This window comes from Cryptomeria japonica, chromosome 5 (assembly GCF_030272615.1).
Source record: "Cryptomeria japonica chromosome 5, Sugi_1.0, whole genome shotgun sequence".
In the NCBI taxonomy this organism is placed as follows: Eukaryota; Viridiplantae; Streptophyta; class Pinopsida; order Cupressales; family Cupressaceae; genus Cryptomeria; species Cryptomeria japonica.
In genome coordinates, this window is record NC_081409.1 from 222980314 (window position 1) to 223006125 (window position 25812).

At 36.1% G+C, this 25812-nt stretch overlaps 1 protein-coding gene across 6 annotated transcripts in view; it reads left to right on the top strand.

The window, feature by feature from the left end:
* The window catches only part of LOC131031066 (protein NUCLEAR FUSION DEFECTIVE 4), a 140336-nt gene that overhangs the window by 25676 nt on the left and 88848 nt on the right, over window positions 1–25812 (top strand). For 3 of the 6 annotated variants that reach the window (XM_057962082.2, XM_057962083.2, XM_057962085.2), the window contains exons 3-11: window positions 7112–7321; window positions 7585–7629; window positions 7884–7951; window positions 8096–8180; window positions 8725–8889; window positions 9009–9059; window positions 21235–21318; window positions 21525–21811; window positions 21989–22055. In XM_057962082.2, coding sequence (XP_057818065.2) covers window positions 7112–7321; window positions 7585–7629; window positions 7884–7951; window positions 8096–8180; window positions 8725–8889; window positions 9009–9059; window positions 21235–21318; window positions 21525–21811; window positions 21989–22055 — 1062 coding nt within the window. Of the gene's footprint in view, window positions 1–7111; window positions 7326–7584; window positions 7630–7883; window positions 7952–8095; window positions 8181–8724; window positions 8890–9008; window positions 9060–21234; window positions 21319–21524; window positions 21812–21988; window positions 22056–25812 lie in introns of those variants that run through there. The other 3 variants (XM_057962086.2, XM_057962088.2, XM_057962087.2) reach the window with 3 other exon arrangements.

A 25812-nucleotide genomic window follows, 5' to 3' on the forward strand; every position in this document is an offset into this window, starting at 1 on the left:
TCGATGGATTACTTTCAGCAGAGATTGGGAGCAAGAAGGATCAGCCCCTTGATTTGCTTCCTCATGAGACTTATACTCCTGTAGCATGTGATGAGGAAATTGTGTTGATTCAGAGGATTCAGTTGATAGTGCAGGAGTTGTGTGGTGATCACAAGGACACTACACCCTATGGGATCCAAGTGGAGGATTGATTGCTTGGGGTCAAGCAATTTTAGGAGGGGTGGATTGTGATGCCCCCATTTTGAAGGAGAATTAATTAATTAATTTAATCAATTAAGTTGTCCAAATTATTGATATATTTTTATGGATAGCTTGATTAATTATTTTAATTAATAATATTAAGTTAATTATTTATAAAGTTATCAAATAAATTAAAATTAAAAGATGACTTTATATTTAATTAATTTAATAAAGTGACTAATTAAATATTATTTCATAAAGTCACTTCTAGAAGCTTCTGGATGTTGGGGTGAAAAAGTATTAAAGGAGATCAAGATGAAGCTTCAAGGCAGATTGGAATTGGATTTGATAATTGATTGGGTTTTGTAGAACCGAGAGGTGTCTGCAGACTAGAGTCTTTGGGAATGAAAATTCCCATAGATTGCATAACTGAGGGAGTGGAAGACCTTCCGAGGGGTTGCAGCTGAGAGTGGAAGATACTCAGTCTTCCATATTGAGCATATTGAGTTGTTACATTTTCATAGTGGATGGGGTTTATGGTATTTTCCGACTGATATTGAATCCCATAATGCATCGATTTGATTGGAGAAAAGGAGGCAATTCTATTGAAGAATATTTTAGAAGGAACTTGTGAGTTATTGCTGTGTGCCATGGTGGATGAATTCATTGAATTTTCAGATGGGTAGATTTAGAGTCTTTTGCATATCGATTTTGTTTAGTGAGGGCAGCCGATCCTCTTGGAGGAAGTATTGAAGGAGTATTGTGAGCCTGCTGATCATATTCAAAGTCTGAAGCAAAATCGAACTGCCTGGTCCTAACCGTGATTTTGCTCACCTCTCCTCATTGAAGCTTCAAATACCAATTTGGAGGTTAGAGATTTTATTAGAAGGCTAAGGCGATTCATCTTGTGATAAATTGGAGGAGTTTTGTGAAAGTATTGATCCCATATGAGCTTGAAATCAGAATCGAACCAGTCTGCCATAGACCATCGATTTTGCTCCTAGCCTTTTGATTTGGCGTCCAAACTCTACATTGAGGGTAGCGCTACATTCAAGCAACAAGGGCAATTATTTTGGTGAAGGTTTGGAGTGCTCTTAGCTGTCAACCATTGATATCTCAAAATCTGATTTGCAGCAGCAGGGGCGATTTCCTAAGGAGGTCGAAATTATTGTTTGGAGACCCTCTTTCACCGGATATAGCTTGCTTCTTCAAGGCATCTTTGCCAGGTTCATTTACAAATAATCTTCATTGTAATTTTCAGCATGAATGCATGAGTTTGGTAGCAGTCCAAGTGTCCTCAGAATGTCTGAAAATTGATCATTAATGACATTCCATTTATTTGTTCTTTAGCTGCCTATGTAATGTTCTTTAGATGGCCAAATGAAATAAAGGAGGAAAGAGTTTGGAGTTGCATCTTAATTACGCCATCTTTCATGATTATCTGAGGACGTATAACAAGTGTTTGACAATATGCATCTTTTGTTAATTATCAGTCAAAAGTATCAATTAGGAGCTGTTTATTCTTGAGATATTCATGTGTGTTGGTCATCATTACAATCTGAAAACGTTATCAGCATAACACATAAACTTGAACAGCAAATATTCCTTGTTTTCAATCTTCATTAGGAGAGGGGATAATTTAGAAGTACACATTCCTTGTTTTCAATCTTCATTAGGAGAGGGGATAATTTAGAAGTACATATTCCTTGTTTTCAATCTTCATTAGGACAGTGGATATTTCAAAACTAGTGCAGCGATCTTGTAATGGTTACCGAAACAAGCAATGGTCAACTTCAGATAAGGATCGCAACTTCTTCAATGACATCGTTAAATTAATTAATGAACCTCGATTCTACTAAGTAGCGCTTCTGGCTTAAAGAAAGGGAAACATTAATGGTATCATTATCACCGCCAAATGAAGTATAACCCATCCTGATAACTAATCGCTTATTAGTATCCACTAAAGGGTGTGATTCCATCGAGAGTTAAGTACTACGATTTTTTAAAGAATAACAAAGAGATGCAACCCTTCACCCTCGTATCCTCTTGATGCATATTAAGAGGCATTGATGATCATTCCAAAGGGGGATAAAAAAAGATCATTGGTTTAAAATCCATTTGTGGATCGCTCAAGGAGCAGCAGCCTCATTGACCTGGACGCATAATCACATGCGCAATATATCAGAAATAGCGCCATATAGAATTGCTAATACCTTCAAATTTATCAGGCAAGCATTCAGATTGGAAGCTTATAGAATTGCTTTTATAATCAGGCAGAACAGGCAAGCATTCTTGCAGATCATGAGGTCTTATCAGAACTAGACAAATTTATCCTTGCATATTAATAAAGCCATAACAGACACATCAGTCTATAGTGATTGACCAATTAGTAGTATATCACCCTTTTACAAGAAGAATATCAGATAAGCGATCCTGTTGAGCAAAGGAGAACCATTTGCATATTTATACAGTGTTATGAGGAACAGCATTACCCAACCTCAAAATTCAGATAAGGATCAGTATTTTTCAAAGATATCTTTCATATATATAGTAAGTCTCTATTGGATTGATATTTTGCTATCAATATAATCTCTTACTCTTATCAATTAAGGTGATTAATTTTGTATTTGCAAAGGTTTAATAGAAAGAAGTCTCTTGCACTTAAAGTTATAAGTAAATCATCCCAAAATTTCAAGAGATTAAATTGGGGACATTACAAGTGGTATCAGAGCAACTTTCTTGCCATCCTGTGGAATATAAATTAATGCAGAGAAGGGGAAACAAGATGAGTGAACAACTGAGCAATGATTTCATTGCCTTTGTAGAGCAAACTGCCAAAACCACCCAAACCCTCATAGAACAAAATGAAAAAAAACAACCAACCCCTCCTCCAAACCCTGCAAAACATAAGTAATAACCATTCTAGATCCAACCAAGCCAATGGGAGGGACATACTTTCCAACCATTCTGAGAATCATAGTGATAACATCTCCCCAAGAAGGTCCAACCCTAGGCCAACAAGACCCTCTTTCCTACCTATAGAGGACAGGGGGAAGAAAGAGAAGAAGCAAATACCCGACGTGTGGATAATGTTGATGCAATCCTAGAAGCATATTCTAGACTTGACCCCGAATTAAAGGGGAATGTGTCTTTTAGAGATTATTGTGATTACAAAATGAAGGCCATCCCTAATATGAAAAGAAAAAGACAATCTAACAAGGATCTTAAAGATAGAATAAGCAAAATAACCCTTCCTTGCTTTGACAGATCTGGAAAATTTACAGCATGTTCATGGGTCCAAAAGTTATTATCTATCACTAAGTCCCATGACAAAGGAGAATGCAATCAAATTTACAGTGCTACACTTAACAGGAACAACCCATGAGTGGTGACACCATGGTCTTATCACCCAAGGCCATCAACACATAATCACTTATGACGAGTTTACACAAAAGATCATCAAGAGATCTGATCAAAAGCACCCACAATGGTACTTCAAAGAACTAACTCAACTAAGGCAACAAAGGTCAATAGAAGAGTTTGCCTCCAAATTCCAAAAATAAGCTGTCATGGTGCCGAAAATTTCTCAAGAAAGACTCATTTACCTCTTTGTGGAGAATAGATCTTACTCTTCAGTTGAATTATTATGTGTTTCGGGCTGACTACCATGTAGTTGGATTGGGGAGAATAGATGTGGTTCTTGGCATGACATGGCTTCAGTCTATTGAGTTTTACCTCAACTTGCGGACACTGGAAATGAAGTTTGAGGCGGATTGTAGAAAACATGTTTTTAGGGGAATAGCTGATGGAAAAATGTATGGAGCTTCCCTCAGGAGCATGGAGCATGTAAGTTTTGAACCGAATGAACATCATAGAAGCAATTTACCCTCTATGCGTGATCATGAGTTGGAGGAACGATTCGTGGCACTCCATGATAACCCCTTATTTGAAATTGGGGCTGACTTGGTTAGTGATAATCCTCTTTTTGAGTGGACATGTGATTCACAACATGGGGTTAGGATTGCCGAGTTTCTAGGATCAGCAATAGGGAGTGTTAAGAGGAGTTTTTTTCAAGATGATTTGGATCATGAGTCTCCTATTCGCAGTGTTATTGGTGATAGCATGTTTGAGTTGGATATAACTTTGGGTATTATGCTCAGCGAGGAGCATGACAACTTGGGTAATCCAAGTTGGTTAAGCAGAAAACAGGCCAGCAGTGTGCGTCATTCATGGGGCAGCGATATATGCATTGTTCAATGTGGTTTGACTTCTTGCATGAGATTGGCTTCATGGTTAGTGTGATAGAGCGGAATCAACCCATACTTTAGAGACTAATTTGGGATCTGGGTATTGGTTGGAGTATCTGTATTGTTGCAGAGTTGATATTGCTTGAGGACAAGCAATTTTTTGGGGGGGGGGCAGGCTGTAATGTCCCCTTTTTAGGACAGTTGAGTTCTTGCAAGATTAGCTTATTGATAGGAGTCCCCGTAGGCTAATACAGTTGACAAGGGACTTATACAGTGAGACAGGTGCCTTTCGGAAAGCGTTTGAGGCATTTTGGGAGCTTTAGACCAATTTCCTATTTTTTAGGAAGGGCCCCTATTTTTTAGGGAAGGATTGTCAGCTCACCCGGAGTGTGGGGAAGCATAGTAGGAGTCACTAGGAGCATCCTCAGTTGTTTTGGAGGTGCCTCCTAAATTTTAGGGAGGTTCCTATTTTTTAGGAGCAAACTGGCAATCACCAGTGGACCCACCAGGATGTCGGGAGGATTGACAAGAGGCCAGTGGTATGAATTTCAGTGTTCAGGGATGATTCCTAGATTTTAGGGGAAAATGGCAGTTGGAGTTCTACTCCCAGTCATCATTGTGGGGACCAATGGCACCCTCAGTTTCAGTTTGGAGGTGATTGGATGTGTTTTCAAGGAATAAATTGGATATTTGAATAAGGACTTAAATAAGTCAATTTATTTAAATAAGTTATTAAATAAGCTTATTATATTATTAATAATAAAAGTGAAGTGGACCCCCTTGCAAGTAATGATGCTTAGAGACATAACTTTGTCTCTTAAAAACAACTTAATCATTAATCACAAAGGTTTTCCTAAGAGGTTGGATTTCCTTCATGAGAGGGAATATGCCATAGAATCAACCTAAGAATATGCCAAAAGATGCCTTTTGGAGGGAATTTGATCCAAGAGGAGAATAAAGTGACTTTTGGGAGGGAAATTTGCCATTCTTTAACTCATTTTTACAGAAGCATTTCGGTTTTGAGCTCTGAACAGGAGTTTGTGCAGCAGATCAGGCCTTTTTTGAACGAAATCTCTCAGAAGAGTTGATGCCTACAGGCGTGTAAGATCATCCAAGGGTATTTTAGCAAAGAAATTCATCATTTCCAGCATTTGTGAGGGAAAGAAATAGTGGATTAGACTGATAGGAGGGCAGTTTTGGGGTAGTTAATTGCAGATCTGAGTAATTTGGAAGCCTCACAGTAGCCTACAGCAGTCTACAACAACAAATCAACCCAGCCATATCATTTATGACTATTATTGAAGCCATTCAGCTGGAGTTGGGGTTTTGAGGATACATTTCAATTCAAAAAGCAGTGAATTTAAGTGCTGATGTAAAAATCAGACTGCGTGTTGGTAGTTGTACCCTAAAGACAAGCTAATTGGCACTCTTGGAATGCATCAGATTTTCAGAATTTAAGCAGCTGTGCACGGGTATGTTTTAGAAGATTGAAGGTAAAAAATCAGTCAATTAATTTTAATAGTACTTTCCTTAAATTCTGAATTCTACGTAGTTGTAAAATTTCTTGAATTTTCATATTCTACTGCAAGCATCAGAAAAATCCCAAAAACCTCTTTATTGCATTCACTTCTTTGCAAAACATCAGAAAACCAAAAAAAAATCAGAAAAAGCAGAAAACGAAAAACTTTTTTCCAAAAATCAGAGTTTGCAAATGAGCAGTTGGGGTTGTTTATTACAATAGAATCATAGATGCAAGTCACTAGTACTGTATGTGGTCTTCCCTAATCGATGTGGGTTCTCTTCTAGATTAATTGCTGCTCCTTCAATATTTAAATTTTTTTCAGGAAAATAAGACAGCATGTGAAAGGGTAAATGATGTTTAAGCATTTTCTGATGATGATCTGATGAGCATCTTTGATGAGTATTGATAGCTCTTCTTTGACTCATTTATCGTTTTGGCCAATGTTTTTTACATGCAAACTATATCCTTGTTCGGCCAAAGCTACTTTAACATCTGATCTCATATCCTACATGGTTTTTATTAGGCCTATCTGTATTTTTCTGCTTAGTTTTTCCTATTTAAAATCCAAATCATTTCTAAAGAGTCAAACGCTGTAGTAGTCACTGGGAAATTTAAGATCGGTTTCTTTCAATGCATCCTTTTTGTAGACAATTTCTTGTGGTAACTCGAATTTTGAGAAATCGGGGCATTTCAAAAATGTGTTAATGATAGTATTAGACAATCTTAGTATGTCACTGAGTTCACCCTTTGTCATATAATAAGATGAATACTGTCTTAAGTGAGCCAGTTGTATGTGGATGTCTCTACATATGCTTTATGCATTGATTATGTTCTTGAAGCAATGGGTATGTCTTATGTTATAATTATTATTTTTTAATTTGTTTCTAAATTCTATGTATAAAAGGTATCAGGATGATGATGCTAGTAAGAGCAATCCTGTTTCATTACATTAATGCAGATTTAACATACCATAGATTTGTTTGGTATGTCACGTTTTTTCATTTTCATGCAAACCTAAATTATCTTTTAGCATTGTGGCTTTGGAAGAGAGGACTATATCCTCCTTGACTCAATATTGATTTGTTACTAGTGAAATCCAATGTTCATGCTTATTTACAATATTTTATAAGTATATTGTGTGACTTATTTTTTCATTTTCCAGGGATGCAGTGGGTTAACATACACATATGCTGTTTATAGTGAGCATATCAAGGAGAAGTTTCACTACAGTCAGGAGCAGATTGACAATATTGGAGCTGCTAAGGACTTTGGAGCCTTTATTGGCATTGTTTCTGGATTTTTTTACAATATATACCCACCATGGGTTACTGTGTATGTTGGGGCACTTTTGCACTTTTTTGGCTATGGTCTGGTTAGTAAGTTAAATTTTTTCTTTCATTCTGGTATATAACTGAGTTTCTATTTATGTGCCATATGGTTTAATGCATGTCTTATTGTAGAAGATTTCACTGTTTGAAATTTGTCTTTTATTAAAAAAATATTTCTGACAGATATTGACGACAACGACTTTCTAGTGACACCATTGTCTGTAGGATTTTGTTTCTTGAGTTTTGATCTGTTTTTGAGTTGTTAGTCCTGTTAAATTGATTGTGAGATTACATTTGTTTTATGTAGACGTGGATGACAATGTCTGGGGATACTCCAACATCAATATGGATGGTAAGTACCTAATTTTATTGTCTATTATGTAGGAGCATGACGTGAGGATGTATTCATTCCTTTGTAGTATTTTAGGAGAATTTCTACACTAGTGTCATCTTCCCAGTCTTCTTATCTTTCTTTCATGTTTTCATAAGGAATAGGCTATAGCTCTTGATCAATATTCTATCCCTTGTTCTTAAACAATGAAGTTTCAACAGGTCTTAATATTGATTTTGAGCTTATGTTGTGTATTCTGTAATAATTTGTGTTAGCTTTTCCTGTATATGGCTTTGGGAAATGGTGGAGATGCTTGGGTAGATACAGCCTGCATGATGAGCAGGTTTAGCATCCAACATCAACTTGATTTAACAAACTTGGATAATGTTTGTATTAAGCTCATTTTAGACTGATGAAACTTAAATTGTGATGTATGCTTTGTTGTTGCTTTAAATAAATACCTGTATCAAATTGTTTTTTTTTCCAGCTTGCAGAACTTTGAGGACCACCGGGGTACAGCAATGGGTATACTAAAGTCTCAACTTGGGTTGAGTGGTGCCATGTTTGTGACTGTAAGAATTATGTTGCTCTGAACAAGTTTTTTCGATGGACTTTTAGAGAAGTGGCAAAGTATTGTGAAATCGTTATTCTCAAAAATGCTAAAGCTTCAAATAATTTTTAACGCTATTTAAAGATTCAAATGTATAACTTCATGAAAAACGGTTTTTGATTGATTTTTCTTTGCTGTTTTACTGTGTCATTTCCAATTCTGCTTTGCACCGATTGTAGGCAAAAATTCTTTCCCTCATGTCCACAGTTCATTCTTCCTGTTGATATATTCAACAATATAACTTTGGCCAACACTTTGATCTGATTTGTGATTTAGTGATTCTTATCCTTTTTCGTATCTGTAAAGATTCAAACTAGAGTTTTTCTTCATTTCTCATCATTCTTGGTTGAACACATGGCTTTGCTTATCTCTTCCACAAAATGGTTGGGCTTCATTCACATTTACTTATAGAAAGCATATTGAGGTTTGGTTCATGTTTTGTTCTATGAACGTTTCTTAGATTTACTTGCAGGACCTGAAATAGATCTTGACCTTCTTTTCTGCAGGTTTATGAAGCTTTTTTGCGACCAGATGTGAACAATTTCATTTTTATGTTAACTCTCGTACCAACTATCCTTTTTCTGCTTTTGGGATTTTTCATCAGCCCTGTAGCACCAACTGAGAGGGACAAAGATATAGGAGAGACCATGCTGCGTTTCAAAATTATTTATGTAAGTTGAAATTTTTATTGCCAGTGATTGAAGAATGGAAATATGCAATGCACTTGAAGAGCAATTTCAAGCTGCCGTTAGTTAGGAGATTCTCACCTGTTTTATTTACTGTTCAACAGGGCATGATTGTGCTCCTGGGTATTTACCTTGCATTGTCAATGCTTATTCAGGTATTACTTATAATCTGTTATCAATTTTCTTATGGAAGGAAACTATTTGTAAAAATCAGAATTTGGACTTTTAAACGAATTTAACAATGTTGATTATAATTTATCAGTAACAAAAATACTAACAATTCAGCAAAGCAAGTTACGTATAGCATAATGTTCAATAATAGAAACATTCTGGTCTATACATGCTCCTTTCCTTTGATTTTCTTTATGGCTTTGGAGTTTGATAACATTCTCCATTTTTTTGCCTTCATGATTTCTGTAATTATGTTCAATTTCTTATAGGAAGTTATAGGTCCTTAATTTGATATAATTGATGCCTATCTCAATGTTATTTGGATGTGACTTTTTCAACAGGGAAAATGCTATTTTGGCATCAGGATCCTGCGAGATTATGGGTATTATGTTAGTTGGGTCAATGCTTTGAAGTTTTGTCAAAGGATTATGGTGAACATGGCAATAACTTCTAGTCATCATACAACAATCACAAAACATAGGAGTTCACATAGGTTTCATGTCAAAAACGGGCTTTAAATTACAAGAGAAGTACATTACTGAAGTTATGGCCACTGGGATTACCACAGTCTTTGCTGATATGAAAACTGTTATGGCCCAAAATAAACACAGTGCAACAGAATATTAGATAATAAACTCATGAAAACAATGTTAATTCCAACTGAAAGCAAGACATGAAACTAAATTAGACAGGTAGAGTGGGCTTCCAAGAATGAAAAAGGTTTAATCAGGTCAACAAAAATAATACATCCTTGGTCCCATATGGTCAACCAAGTCACTTACCAAATTTAAAGTAATTTCATTTTTATAATCTCTTACCCCTGTAATAATTACATTTGTTTCTTTGATTTGCCTTTCTTTGAATTCTCTTGCTAGCATTTTTTCAACCTGCGTGTTTGCTTCCTCTTCGATGTTAGAGAGACTCCTACTGATTTTGCAAACCTTCTTTATCATTTCTTTCTAAAGTTCCTCTCTAATGTCTGTTTGGCTGCTTGCACCTTACCTTGAGCTGTTTTAGAGTTTTCCACACTGTTGCTTGCTACTGTTGAAGCTTTCATAATTTTCCAATCTGATTTCATTTTTTGTCACTTGAGCTTCTCCGCCAAAAGAGTCTCTTGTAGTATTCCCACCTGCTATTTTAAAACTTTGTTGTCTTCCACCATAGACTAATTTGTTGCTATGGCTTTGCGTGTTTTTTGGTCTCTTTCCTGCTCCTTGAATTCCAAAGTCACTAATCTTACCTTGGTATTTAGCAGCTCTTGCACATAGAGACTTGAGGACCAAGTAAGAGATGTAGATGTGGGGTTGTAGGTGGTTAAATAGATGAAAAAATAAAAAATCTTGATTTAGTGTAAAGGTGTGTGCAAACCTAAATAGGGATGCACGTGTACGAGGGGGTAGTGATCAAGTCATCAGCATCTGCAAATTCAGCATAGGCGCATTTTATTTTAGGTTTTGTCAATAACAAAAATTGCGGTGGATTCAAAGAAATTGTGCCATCATACAAGGAGACAAGTTTGAAGTTCCAAAAGTGGGCCTTTTTCTTTGACTAGTCATGTTGTTTCAAGCAATCGGATCCACTATAAATAGCTCCAATTTAAAAGAGGTGACTTTTTCAGAATAATCAGCTATAAGTAAGACCAAGATACAATAGATTATCAAGATTTGAGCTTTGACAAATCATTAGAGAGAGTCTTTCAAATTCGATTCATTAAGATAATTGGTGGATTGCTAGAGTTATAGAGGATTTGTCAAGTTAAATAGACTTTGTCAAAACAAGGGAAAGCATTGTTTGAATCAATTGTCAAAAGTGCTTTTTCAAGAAGTCTATTTTTAAGCTACAAATAACTTGTCACCATTTTTTAAGAGAAGGCATATTTTAGGACAAGCTATTTTTAACCAAAAAATTTTATTTATAGTTTTCAGCTATTTTTTTAGTGTTTTCTATTTATAACTCAAAGTCAGCTATTGTTAGACCGTCTATCTCATCATATGAAAAATGTGAATGTTAAGGGAGAAATTGTAATCATTTTAATTGTTAGTTCAACTGGTAGTCACATGTAAAATTAAAATTAGTGGACAAGATAATTTGTAATAAAACTTGCATGTTATGCAAGTGATCATAGTTAGGTTAGAAGTGTAGTTAGTTTAATTCATTTATTTTCATGCAATTGTTTGTAATCAATATAAATGTGTCTTTTTGCGCTTAGTTTTATCAATGGTAATTCTCACACTTGTATATTGCTAGAGTTGCTATTCATCGAGTATTTAGTGTCATTGTTATTCACTCAATGACACTAATTATGTCTATCTTGATTATTAATGTTAAATAAGATGTCTTGTTATATGTGCTAAGGATTAAATTGCTTTGGTGAATTTGCAAGATTTGTATCGCGGATGAGCTCAAAAGAGTAGCTTGTGTCTTTGTACCAAATCTTACATTTAATTTACAAATGGTGTTCATGTTTATGTGTTACCCTTTTCAACTCCATGTGTTTCATGTTATTGTGACACCATATTCAACTCCATGTTTATTTACTTTGCTCAGTCTCTATTTTTAATTGGCCTTTTATGCTAGAGAAACCTTAACATTTACATTTTATTCAACATGAATGTGAACCACCCAAAATATCATTGGAAACATTGTAAATTGAAAGTATATATTGTCCAATTTTAGGTTAGTTTTTATTTTATAGGGAGCTTCACTTTTTAATTTGAAGAGCAATTTTGCAATGCCCCCATTTTTATGCCATCCTGTTTTGCAAGCATTAGCCAGTTTCCAAGGTTTTCTCCAGGTTCCTTGAAACGTTGGGAGGGCTCTAGTGTTCTTGGTGAGCTCAATTCTCAATTTCAGTGGGTTTCAATAGTAAGTGCTTGCATGGCATCGATCGTTTTGGGTTTTTTAAGGTTTGTTCTCTTTGGTCCTCAAAGAACACTACTATTTATAGTAAGTGCTTGCATGGCACCAATTTTTCTGGGGTTTTCTCTTTGGTCCTTAGAGAACATTTCTATTTATAGTAAGTGGTTGCATGGCATCGGTCTTTTTGGGTTTTCTCTCTTTGGTTCTCGAAGAACACTGCTATTAATAGTATGTGCTCGTGTTGGCATCAGTTATCATCTATCAACTTCAATTGGTTATGGCATGTTGAATGTTTCGTTTTTGGTGCATTAGCAAGTTTCCATAAGGTGATGGAAATAATTTTAATATTTTCACTTAACCGTTTAAAAGTGACTTTTCAATATTTAGCTTAAGTGATTAATATTTGGAAAAGTGTCTCCAAGTGGGATGTCTAGACTAAGGGAGACAAAAATTGTTTTTAAACGGTTATATAGGGGCCTTTTTTGAGATAATATAATATTCAAATATTTGAATTTGCCCTAATCTTTCCATCCAAGTTCTATAAATTGGGGTTTGGACTGTTATTCTATCATTCTGAATTTGCACATTTATCGAAATGTTGTCGAAATGAACTTTGAGAGTTCTTCTTGGGATTGTTGAGGATGAAAACCCTCTACAATTTGCCTGATTTCAGTGGTGAAAGATTCACCCTGGCTGGTTATTAGTTTTCAATCAAAGAGTGCATTGATTTGGTTGAGTTTGGTGATGTGGGTTTTGGAGAAGATGAAATTTTATGTAGTTTCTTGAGTTGCCTTCAGGGTTTGCAACATGTTTGATGATATTTGGAGTGCTGATTATATTTTGAGTGTTTTGGCAAGTTTGAATGAAATTTCTCATTCTGGCCATACCTTTCTTTCAACACAGGAAATCAAGTTTTTCCTTACATCTCTTGACGGAACCTTTTTTGCTTATTGGTATAGATTTAAATGATTTGTGGTAGTTGGGCAATGAGTTTTCACATGCTATTTGTTTTCTTTGGTGAAGAACTAAATTTTTAAGAGAAATCACCACTCTAGGGCTAGCGCCCACTTTAAGTCCAACAAGTGAGGCATAAAGGTGGACGAGTTAGGGTATTTGGAGTTCCTTTTCCATCTCTAGCAAGATTATATGTAATGTCCCCATTTTGAGGTTCTCTTGTAGTGCAGTTGGTGCTACATAGATAACGTGGGACCCCTATGCAGCACTGAAAAAAGACATTTTTGATTTCAGTACTTCAGGAGAAATAACTTTATTAGGGGACTTTGATGCAAGGACAACCAATAATCAATCAATTCAGTTGAGTAGAAAAGAAGAGGATGAAAACAACCCTCTTTGGCTAGAGGAAAATGAGTACCACTCTTTCAGGACTTCACAAGATGGAAATGGAGGTGTCTCTCATTTTGGGGTGGAGTTGTTGGGTTTATGTAGCTTATATGATATGGTTATCTGCAATGGTATGGAAAATTGGCCAAGATTTGGAGGTATTACTTGCAAAACTTACAATGGGCAAAGTGTGGTGGATTATGTAATTTTCTCTCACCGGTCCACTCCTACGTTGCTGGAGTTCACTAATGAGGACTGTCCTGTTGCGATGAAACCAGATCATTTGCCCCTCCTTGTTAAGTTCCTCATCCATACAAACAAACAGAAGACAGGGCAGACTGCACAAGCATAGAAAAGTGAGTAAAATCCTTGTGAATTGTAAAAATCAGAAGATCTTTACCTCAGCTCTTAAACAACACCTTTAAAAAGAAAAAAAAAACATATCATGCAAGGAAAACAATGAAGAAAAGGACTGCATCAGCAACAGTATGTTGATCCCAATAATTCACAAGGCACTAAAGGTGTGCAAAAGATCTCAACCTAAGAAAGGGGCTGTAAACTCTTTTCCAGCTAACCCTTGGTTTGATGAAGAATGCAAGGCAGCAAGAAGATGTTTCAAAGATAATAAATCAAACATGGAAAGCAAAATAAATTATGAGGTTTTGATAAAATGGAAAAAAGAAAACTATGTGATAGCTAGAAGCAAAGAGTTAATCTCTTTGGGTAAGTACAACCCCAAAGGTTTTTGGAGGGAGCTTCAACAAGAAAGAAAACAAACAAAGAACAACATCACGGATGCACACTGGTTAGATTGCGCAAAGCTCCTTAATGAGCGGGCACATAATAAAGACAACCCCCCTACAATAAATGATTTAAAAGATTCTTGTTCAAGATCTCAAACAAGGTATAAGAAACTTGGCAAGTGGTAAAACTTAGGACATTGATAGGTTGCAAGCTGATTTTTTAAAATGGGGAATAGAGCTCCTTGCTCCTCACATCAAGAATTTTTTTATCAAAGTTACTCAAAGCAGCTTTCTGGCTGAATGGACAACAATTGTTGTGATTCCTTTGCACAAAAGTGGAGATGTGTCATGTCCCCTTTCTAGAGTGGACATCGGAGACGGAGGAGTTGGCCTATCATTGGAGTCTCGTAGGCTAGCAGAGGTTGATTGGGACTCATTCAGTGCATATAGTGATTGGATTTTGGCTTTACAGGCAGTTTGGAGCCAGTTTGGAGCAGTTCCTAGATTTTAGGGGGTATCCCTAAATTTTAGGAGGTCGTAACAGTTGCCAGTCGTGAGGTTATTCATGACCTTTTAGATGGTTTCAGTTTCAAAGAGATTGGGCTTGTTTCCTAAATTTTAGGAACATCCCTAGATTTTAGGGATGAGACTACCAGTGAATCCTTGATTTCCGACTTCAGTCACAGACAGGTGACAGGATGATTTTAGGGTTTGTAATGTCAGTTGGGCATTTTGTGGCTATTTGGGTTATATTTTTAATATTTCCTAAGTTAGCGTTTAATAATTAAATAAGGCTAAGTTGTTAGCCATTTTGGAGTAATAAGGGGATTTTTGGTCTCATCTTGATGCGCATCCTATTGTGTGATAGCTCGTTGGAAAGATCTTGAAATTCTTTAAATCTTTCTCTTTGGTCTCAGGGCAATTCAGTGAGCGGATTTCTGTCTATGGGGAAAAAGGTCATTTTCTAGTAACATGACCACTTTAAAATAAGAAATTATAACATTTCCACTAGACCACGCCACTTGGAGACAATTAGGGTTCGATTTGCAATTGAGAGGGGTTATAAGGGGATAGGAGCTTCATTCTATGATTATCTTTTACAAATTTTACATCTTGGATTTGAGATTTGGCTCTGGAAGAGCTTTTCAGCATCTGGGACGCCAACCCCAATGCCTTGCCTGTTTGGGACGTAGCCCCCAATACAGTGGTTTGGATTTGTTTGCAGCTATTAGCATCTTGGAGATTGTACGGCATTCTTTCTGAAGGTTCAGCAATTCTGACAGAGTTCAGCGTGGGGTTTGGGGTTTCTAACCAGTTGGGTGTACTTGGCAGCCGTACGGCTGTACCTGGCAGCCACTTTCCTTCCCACGTGCAACACTTGGAGGGCTGGAATCTTGCCACAACTTCATTCCTAGTTATGTTACTCTTTCAGCATCCAGGTTGGAATTATTCCTGATTGTAATCTTCCTGAAATTATTGGAAATCTTCATCTGGTCAAATATTTGATTTTATATTCAGAAATCTGCCTTGAATCGAATTTGTTTTGGCTGTATATGAACTTCATTTTCAGTACTTTGTTCATGTACTTGTACTTCATTATTTACTTGTTGAAAAATCATCAAAATACAAAAAGAATTCAACCCTTCTGCAACTTCTGTCTATTTCTGAAAGAAAATATTAATAAGCAGGAAAAATCAATTTAAATAAATAAAAATTACAGCAGATTGGTAAAAGAGATCCATCAGGGATCTTTCAAGATGTTAACAATCTTTCTAGCTAGCGTACTATTATGATCAATCCACTTCTTGCAAATCTTTTTGGGAGTATGATAGGGCGTAGAATCAGCAGTTGGGCAAAAAGAGAAGGTAAAAGAGTGAAAGGACAGGCAGGTTTAGATTAAAGCACTCCACCATTGACCTTTGCATCGCTCATAGACACTTTGTTGAGAAGGTTTGGGACTCACAAGAGAAAGAAGTCTTTTGTTGCTTTGTTAGTTTAAAGAAGGCCTTTGACATAGTTCCCAGAGACAAACTTTGGAGTAGAATGGAGGAACTTGGGATCCCTGAGGAACTCAGAGCTGCAGTCCATAAACTTTATTATAAAGTTAGAGCTAAAATAAGAACAAAGGATGGAATGTCTGATTTCTATGGCAGTGACATTGGGGTCAAACAAAGGTGTCAAGAGGATGGAATTCAAGTAAATACCGACAAGATTAAAGTCATGCTCTTCTCTTTGAAAAGAAAGAGACAACAAATAAACTTCATGTTTGATGGTTGTTTGTTCAAGATAGTAGAAGAATAGAAGTACTTGGGAATTGATTTCCACCGTATGTTCAGCTAGGAAACTTGTAGGTCAAAAAGGAATCAAGGAGAATGGAAGGCTTCTTATGTCTTGCAAAACAGATGTAGGAAAGCAGAGTTATGAGATTGGAAAACCAAGAAAACCCTCTTGGGTTTGTTGGTTACGCGAATTGTCCTTTATGAGTGTGAGATTTGGGGGAGTAGTGTCAAACAACAGATGGAGGCAATTCGAAAGAATTCAAAAGCAATTAATCATTAGTAGTCTCAAAGTCAAGTCAACAGTCCCCTATGAGATTCTTTTAGTAGAAGAAGGAATGATTCCAATGGAAGCTTCAATAATAGTTCATTTGTCAAGTTACTTAAAAAATGTTAAAAACATGGATAAGCAACACTGGCCTAAAATGGTTGTTGAAGAGGAATTATAACAAAGGAAGAAGACTTGGATGAAGTAGAAGAACAAATGGATCAGCAAGTGGGACATTGATTTGCAAGGTTGTCCCAACAATAATGATGAGATAAAGAAGTTTGTGTCTGAAAAATTTATAACTGCCATGTGGACAAAGTAGGTTGGTTGAAAAAAAGCACATTATGTCAAAGAATTCAATCCCTTGTGGGAACATGATGGAAAGGATTACCTAAGGGCGACAATTAAGGGAAAGGCTAGACTTCTAGTTGTGCAATTAAGGAAGAGTGGGATGAAAGAACTTGTCTTTTAAGCAATAAAGGGCTAGTGGAAACTGAATAACACTTCATCTTTGAGTGCTGCTTACGAGGATATCCGTAAAAAATATGAGGACAATTTGAAGGGTTGCAGTCTAAACGAGTTATTTGAGGAGGAAAGAATCCACAAAACAACGACCTTCTTGATCAAGATCCACAATAGAAGAGTCGACAATGAAAAGAACTTGAAAATTGTTAACAAAGATGCTCTTGGTCCCATAGATTGATGGTCTTGTGGATGTCTTAAAAGTCACTTTACAAGTTTGAAAAAAATGACTTAAAGGCCAATTTCTAGTTTTAAAGGACATGTTACAAGTTAAAATAACTTGTAATTTCAATTACTTGCAATCACCTCAAAAAGACCCCCTGTTACACTTAAAGTGAAAAAAGAAACATAAAGTGAAATTTAAAACTTGTAATTGCATCAAAAATTTCCTACCTACATTGACTTTACTTGCAATGACATCTAAAAGACCCCCACTTGCAGTGACTGCTCTGAAACCCGAAATTGCATAGAGAATGGACAAATGAAGTCCAAAAGTAACCAAAACTTTCACAAAGATGCAAGATAAACTCATGATTGATTTACCATCAAGAAATGTAGACTTTCTACCTTGAAAAGTGTTCCTTAGAGCCTTAAAATCACAAATTTCAAGCAAAAAGTTCCTACTTGCAGTGACTGCTCTGAAACCTGAAATTGCATAGAAAGCTAGGAAAATGAAGGCCAAAACTCACCAAAACTTGGACAACAATGGCAAAGACAACCCCTGATGATTTGACCCTATCAAATATGAGTTTTGTGCCTCATAAAATGTGCCTTAGAGACAAAAATGACACATTTTAAGCAAAAATTTGTAGGGGTTGTCACATTTTTGAAAGTTCAAAAATGAGGACAACAAAAATTATCAAGGATAATTTCAGAAGAGTTGATCAAAGTTAGAACCTTGGTCTAGATGATGCAATTTGGGAATATACTCCATCACAATCAGTCAAAATGGAATATTCTTCGTTATGAGTTACTGGGTCAGTATGGCGTCCAACATGTTGAGGTGGCGCCCCATCACCTTCTTTGGCCAATCACATGTTTCCAAACCATCATGACTAGATTCATTGCATTTGCTGCCAAGGAGAGGGATAGTGGGTGTGCTATTCTAAGTGATGGACTACTAATTTCTTAGTGGGCATTGTTGTCTCATTAATGACTAAGACCCGCTACTTGGCACCACAAAGGGTTCATTTTGGTCAAAAACCTAATTAGGGTTTGCATGCTTTAATCTTGGCCCTTAATTTGAAATCAATCTTGGTCGTTCATTTGTGGGAGGGTCTCTATAAAAGGCCCTGCCTTCTCATTTGTAATTCATTAGATAGTTAGCTCATTAGAAGCAGAGAGCTCTTGCTCCTTAGAGTAGGAGAAGGAGAAGACATTGTTGTAAGACTTGGAGAAATAAAATTTGATTTCATTGAAGATATGGTGGATTCATGTTTATTTCAACTTCTTGCATGGTGTTCTTCCAATTTCTCAATTGTTAGATAAAGTACTTTGATTTCAATGGAAAATGTAATGGTGTTTGATGAATTTCCATGGTTCATACTTTTTGCATCTTGTTGATTATAAGTTGCAGTGTTAAGTTAGTCTGAGCCACTAAATTTGTGCTAAGTTTGATTGTGGATGGTCGTTTGGATTGCGCCATTTTGGGTATTCAAATGCACTTTCTCGATGTGAAAATCCTTCAGCATCCTTGGAAGATTGCAACAGTTCTTGTGAAGTTGTAGTTGATCTTGGCAAAGCAGAACTTGGTTTATTTGGAATTCATCCATTAGAGCACTATCCATTGATATCATTGTCCTTAGGAGTAGAATAGACTCTCTAACCCTTTCCCCCTTTTACTTTCGGTATATTTCCAGTTTGTTCGAAGAAAGAGGCATCACGAAATTGCAATAACTAATGATCAAGTTCCAGCCAGCATTGTAGAAGAAGTGAAGAACGATTTAAATGTAAGTCCCTTTGTGTTACCAGCACAATGACCATTGAGCTTATCCACACATCAAGACCTGACAAAGAAGAACCTTGGAGTCACTTGTATGATCTTTCACAATCTTAGCATACACGGGATTTTGCTCAAGAGAGGATAAGATACCTACCTTGGTATTTTATTTTGTGTTGGTGTGGTCATAAAACACCCATCAACAATACCCAAGTTTATTATATATTTCGCAAGGTCCACTGGCTTTGTGACTTTGTGATTGACCCTTCCACTTAACATCACTTCCATTCTCCCTTTTATGTGTTTGAAACAATACCGAGGTGCAATGATTCACAATTGGGGGCTGCTGAAACAAAACCATCAATCTCAAACAAAGCCACTAATCTCAAACAAAACCACTGGTCACATGGCAGAACATGGTGATTGGCAGACATTGTTAGGGTTATTGCACGGTTTAATTACTGGTGGAAAATTGGTGGTCATTTAAATCTTGACGTCTATTTTTTGCATATCAATTCAGATCTTTTGGCATCATATTACTCAATTACCCAGCCAATACAAGACAGGCTGTTTTGGGGGATTTGGTGTGTAAAAAGAATGGAGATTGACATGGTTTTTGGTTTATGGGTGAGTTTACATATCTTGAATCTTGCACCAATCCTCTGTCATATGAGACTGTTATTACAAAATACATCCACACCAAGACTGCTTGCTTATTAGTAGATTTTGGTGCTATTCATTGTTTATGCTCACCATTCATGCATCAAAATAACATCAAAACTTCTTACTTTCTCCTCAAACTGTAAGTAGTGGTTCTCTGAGGCATACAAGTGTGTTGATTTTCTAGTCCTCATGTTGCCATTTGAGTGTGTTGAACTCCCAATGAATAATATCATAGATACTAGGGGTTCATGGCTATTCACCACTGTTCTTATCATCCTTCACCCCAACTTGAGTGGGATGACATCTGAGTCTTGTTAATGACTGTGCTGATCCTTTTTTGGATCATTGAATGGCTAAATCTGCCACATTTTAATAAGCTGTAGCAAAGTGCACAGGATACCAGACATTTCTAATCGCAATTAGATACCTATCAACATTTTATGCAATATTCTTCACATACTATTAGCATCTTTGTTGTCAGTAGTAGCTGACATCTTATTTGAGCCGAGAACCCACATTACTGTTGGATTGCTTTAACAACTGTGAATGGCTTAAGAAGTTGCTGCAAACTTCTTTTTCTTTTTGTATGGCTATCCACACATTAAAAACTATGTATTTATTATTGACACAGTTGTAACATGCGTAAAATACATACGCTTATTCATATTGTTTGTGGTAATGGGATTAGTGCATAAATTTGTACCTGCATTAGCAGAGGTTAAGGTAAATTGAAGATATCCTATATTATACAAATCTGGAAATCATAGAAATGAATCAACCTTCCATACTTGAAATAGATCTAATGTACAGGCATTCTAGATTGAGGTGGCATTAGCAGATGGAATAAGTTTCACTTATAAGGATCGCATGTGTCACCCATGTGCCAAGACCTTTGAATTACATATATTATTTCTCCAGATTTGAGAGTTGAACAGTTGTTACCCTTGCAGCATACCTTCAGTGCTATGCCAAATCATGGAAGAAGCACCTTTATGCACCTCTTCTTGTTTCTTATATGATGTAAGTATTCCTCACACTGACAGACCATTGGGATTTCATTGGTGCACTATTTTCTAGGGCTTGAATGATATCATTTACATTACTTTCAGAATTTTAGTAGACATAAGTGAAAAGGATACATAAAAACCCCAGCATTCTCAATTGAGATTGTTGGTCCAGTTTGAAGAAATAACACGTGTGGTATTAATTTGCATTTATATGACATTTCTTGACTGGTGATCACAATATCAGTAGCTGTAAGAGGTGTACAACCGAGGAGATAACTTTTCTAACTATTAACAACTGTCATCATTTTTATTTCATACGTGTTTAGGCTCATAAAATTCCTGTTTCTTGAAGAGCAAGAACATAAATTACAACTAGAATCACTTAGTTATAATTAGATGATACTTTCTACTGTACAAGATACTTGCTAGCTGGAAACATGGTAGTTTTATTGGAATATATTTTTTATGTGATTAAATCGTGGCTGTGAATTTACTAATAACATTAAAGAAACCTTACAATGACATGTACAATTATTTTCAGGTTAGATTTCAACTTGGAAATCCTGGCAGCCATTTGTTTGCAATTGTCATGTTTGTCATTGCATCTGGAATGTATGCAGTTCCGGTAAGCTCATATTGACATTCATTTGAAATGCTATATGAAAACTTATCACTTTGATACATTGATAATTTTGTACTTGTAAATGGAAGCTAGTATGCAGCTAACAAAATGGGAACTTTAGCATAAATAAAGAAAAGGCACTCTTGAATTATTGGTCACAAAAATCTTACTAAAATAAATGTGTTTGGATTACTTTGCAATTACTGCAGGTAGCTAGAAAACAATACGTACCTACTCCAAGGATGTCTCAAGTAGATGAGATTGATCTCCTTCCCATTCCTCTAGTTCATGTTAATCACAAAAAACACTTGGATGAGAAATCTGAATCATTTGCTGGAGACATTGAAATGGAACGAATCCCTCTTAAAGGTGTTCCTGCATTTATTGAAGTAGAATCAGTAGAAACATCTGTCCTGGGTAATACAAAGGAACACATCGAGGTCCAGAAGGTTGTTGATCTGAATGTTTGGGAAAGTCTTGTGGCAATTGACTTTTGGTAATTTATCTGCCTTTTGTTTGCAAGCATAGCATGCCAAGATGTTGTTCTAAACAATTATTTGGACCTTCTCCCTTTCAAAAGTAATAAAGTTGCACATTTTTTGGCACCTTGAAGACCAATTTTCCTCTATTATTTAGGTATGATGGCTATGATAACTAGAATTGTTTCTTGCAGGCTTGTCACTTTTGTGGTTGTTAGCGGTGGGGGTAGTGGGCTTGCTATTATAAATAATTTTGCACAAGTAAGTAAAAGGTTAAGTTTCATAGAAGTGTATAATTGATTATGTTGACTCAAATGCTTTGTTATGCAAAAATTCTATGAAACAAAATGCTTGAGATCTCTCTGATTGATTAAGCTTTCACTAGGATTTCATGCATAGTGTTCAGCAACTTTTGGAGGCTGTGTAAACTTAAGAGAATCTAGTAGTTGAACTCATGTTTCATCATAATCTTTCTTTCTAGCTAATAATCATCTAAGCGTTTCAGTTGTAGATATTGTTTCAAATCCTTATTACTTGTACTATATAAAGCCAGTCTTCCATACTCGGACATTTTGGAAGGAAAATGTTTGAAATACCAGCTATCCAGTGGATTTTCAGTGATTGAGATGTTCTGACATAATAACTCTTACAGTGGCAATTTTATGTTTTGTATATGTTGCATGTATATGTTCATGCTGTAAAACTTTTTTTTTGTAGGTAAATATTGGTCATGGGGACTTTGCCCTTAATAAAAAAGAGGAATAAAAATAAAATGATCCATCAAGCCCATAAATAGGAGTGCATTACAATAAAAAAAGATTCCAAAAAGTCAAAGGTGGACTCTTATGGAGAATCTCCTTGAACCAATTTTGAAGTATTCTTACCCAACCTGATATGGAATCGAAGATGTATATTGTGTGGATTTGAATCCTTTGTGGTTGTGCTATTCCTTTTCTTTTGGACAATTGTCCATGGTTCTATGGAATTTTCATTAGTTGAGGGTGACTGAAGACCATTGTAATATCCTGACTGGAATTTTCTTAAATTCATGCAAATATCATCAATAATCATGCAACTGTAATTAACCTATCCAAATTTTTGATCTAACCTGCCAATTTTTCCAACTTTAGCACACAAACATTTTGGCAAACAAATGGTAATCAATCAATATTTTTGAATTTCTTAATTAGGAACAACTGCAACTTAAACATATATTGGCATTTTAACAAACAATTGGCAATATTGATATAACAATCATGGAACATATAATTCTGATATCAAATATGTTAAAGATTGTTCTACATGCCGATAAATACTGAAATTTGATGCTCTTACAACCTAGAACAGATCTTTACCTTAGATAAATGCTAGTTGCAGCTGGTACAGTTTGTAAGGAATGTTGGCTGGTTGGGATACAGACTTGTACAGCTCCAATGTGACCCAACAGAGTTGTATATTGCTGCAATATATATAGGTTTAATGCATGAAGATTGCTTAATTGATATACATGGTCATTTGTGCTAGTTAACTTCTGGTTTGCACAATTCCTCACTTCTTATTGGAATATAATAGCTTGTCTTTCCAATGAACTCAGATACAATGAATTTCTACAAGGAATAAATCTGCTAACACACCCAAATCTGCTGTGCATACCTAGAGAAGCTCCAAACTGCTGTTACTAATTCCTTATATTTTCCAAATAGCAATGTTAGGCATTCACATTACAAACAAATCCTGCACAAAACTGTGATCTTTATTTCCATATCAAACATACATAATACATACTATACTGGCCCATGATCTGCAACTGTAGCAAACAATTTTGGACTGAGCATCAAGGCGCCTGCAAATGTGGTAAATAATGCTGCCCAGAGCCCAAAATAGACTACTGCAAAATATATAAAGGAACAGTGTTTAGATCGCTGGAACCAAACTTAGAGCTGTTGTAAACTCTCCAAAAGGGGTGGCCAGCAATAAAATACCAAAATTTGCACTTCATGATGTACGGCTAGGGTTTAGCTGCCCTAAACTTGGATGCCTAGGGATTTGAAACCATAAAATGCTATGGCTAGGGTTTGTAAAACCCTAAGATGGAGCACCCTTATCCACTAATGCCAAATCTTCAATAAAATATCGATAGTCTTTATTTGGTTGCAAATATTAAAGATTTCTCCCTTTCAGGAACGTGCAAACAAAGATGTAACTGGAAAGATATAGCAATGCTTGCAGCCTTGCACAATCTCCTTCTATTAGCTCACCTGTGAACCCCTAATGGATCCACCACTATATGTTTATTGCATTCAACACAAACCATGATCCTAATTGAATCACATGGTATTGGCTAGGGAAGATCTTTACTTTTGGAACCAATTTTCAACATAGGGTTTTCATCTTAGGGTGGTTGTTCAGCAAACCTACTCAACCTCCACACTGGGATTTTGAGAATATACAAATACAAAGAATGAATGCTCTTCTAGAAAAACTCTTGTAGGCACTTTTACGGTAACTAAAATAATTTCTTGTTTATTTCACTTTTCCCCTCAATAATAAAAATAAAGTGACTTTTCGAACTCACTTTTAATTTTTTTTGAAAGCAACCTTTTAAATCACCACTTTGTAGCCCATGGCTAGTATTATCACTTTTGGCCCTCTTTTAAAAACACTTTATTTGACCACCCTTTAAAATAAATAAATAAACATAAGTTGTCTTTTAATTTCCTGCCTAAAATGACTTTTAAATTGAACTTTATTTTTGGGCCCAACAATATGAAAGATCCCTAAATGGGTTCTTTGCTGCCCTGGATAAGTTTTAATTAATAAACTATCTTTCAGAGCCTTTTGGTGTTCTTAGAGACTAGACAAAAGATGTAGAAAGTGTTGTTTATTTTTTTGGTGATGGGGATTGCAACCATTAACCAATAATAACATAGAATTCAACTCAAAATAAGAATCAGCTTCTGATTTTATTTATGACAGCAGATTACATTCAACTAGGAGTGAAGATCCATTCACCAAAACAATTAGAAACATACCACGGATCCAGTGTTGGGGTTTGTTGCTGATTTGCTATCCAGAAATGGATACAGGCATGAGTTGAAGGTACAAGGGCAGTCCAGATGTACCAATACACTTATACTACCTCCAAATGAATTACCAATAACAAATTGGGCCAAGAACCCAATTACTAGCTGAAAATCCAAATTCTACCAGGCAAAATTATACAATTTTAGCCTTAAATCCTCACTGTTTTGCTCACCTTGATCTCAATTCAAGCCTAATGACTGTGATTTCTTCTACACAGTCCTTGTTGATCCTAACAATGAAGTTAAGAACAAGAAATGGAGTTAAAACCCTCCATTTTATTTATTATCACTCCACAGCCATTTGTAATGGTACGACCCCCTTGGGAAACAGTACAACTGCCAAAAGAAAAAGTAATGCACTGAAATTGAATGTATTCTTGCTCAGATCTGATGTAATGACCTTGCTGCTAATGATTACTGAGTTTGCTTGTTGAAATGACCCTCAATATGCTTGAAACAAGCTTCTGATGTGTTCCACGTGCCTCCTGTAGAAGGGATTCCGTCCTCCTGAAGACCAAATCTGAGGTTTCCGTCTCAAACCTGCTTGCTGTTGTAAATTGCAGACCTGCAACTTCCAAGTTCTTCACAAAATAATATATCATAAATCAAGAATACCTCTAAGGCTGAATACATGCATTCCTTACATTCCACGTGGGATGTACCTACTGCAAATGGCAGCCCTAAGGCTGCAAGGATCACGCCCAAGCTGAAGAATCAATCTGCCATGCTAAAACCCTTACTCTGCAACCTGAATCCACAATGAAGAATGGTGTACTCAATCTCTGTCAACTATGCACTCTGCGTGAAGAATCCAATGCCAATAATTGCTGAGGGCTACGTCCTAGCCAGTCCAGATCTTGGGGTTTGCGTCCCAGATGAAGAATCACTCACTCAGAGCAAATTCACAAAATAAGTTTGATTGTGTAAAAAGATAA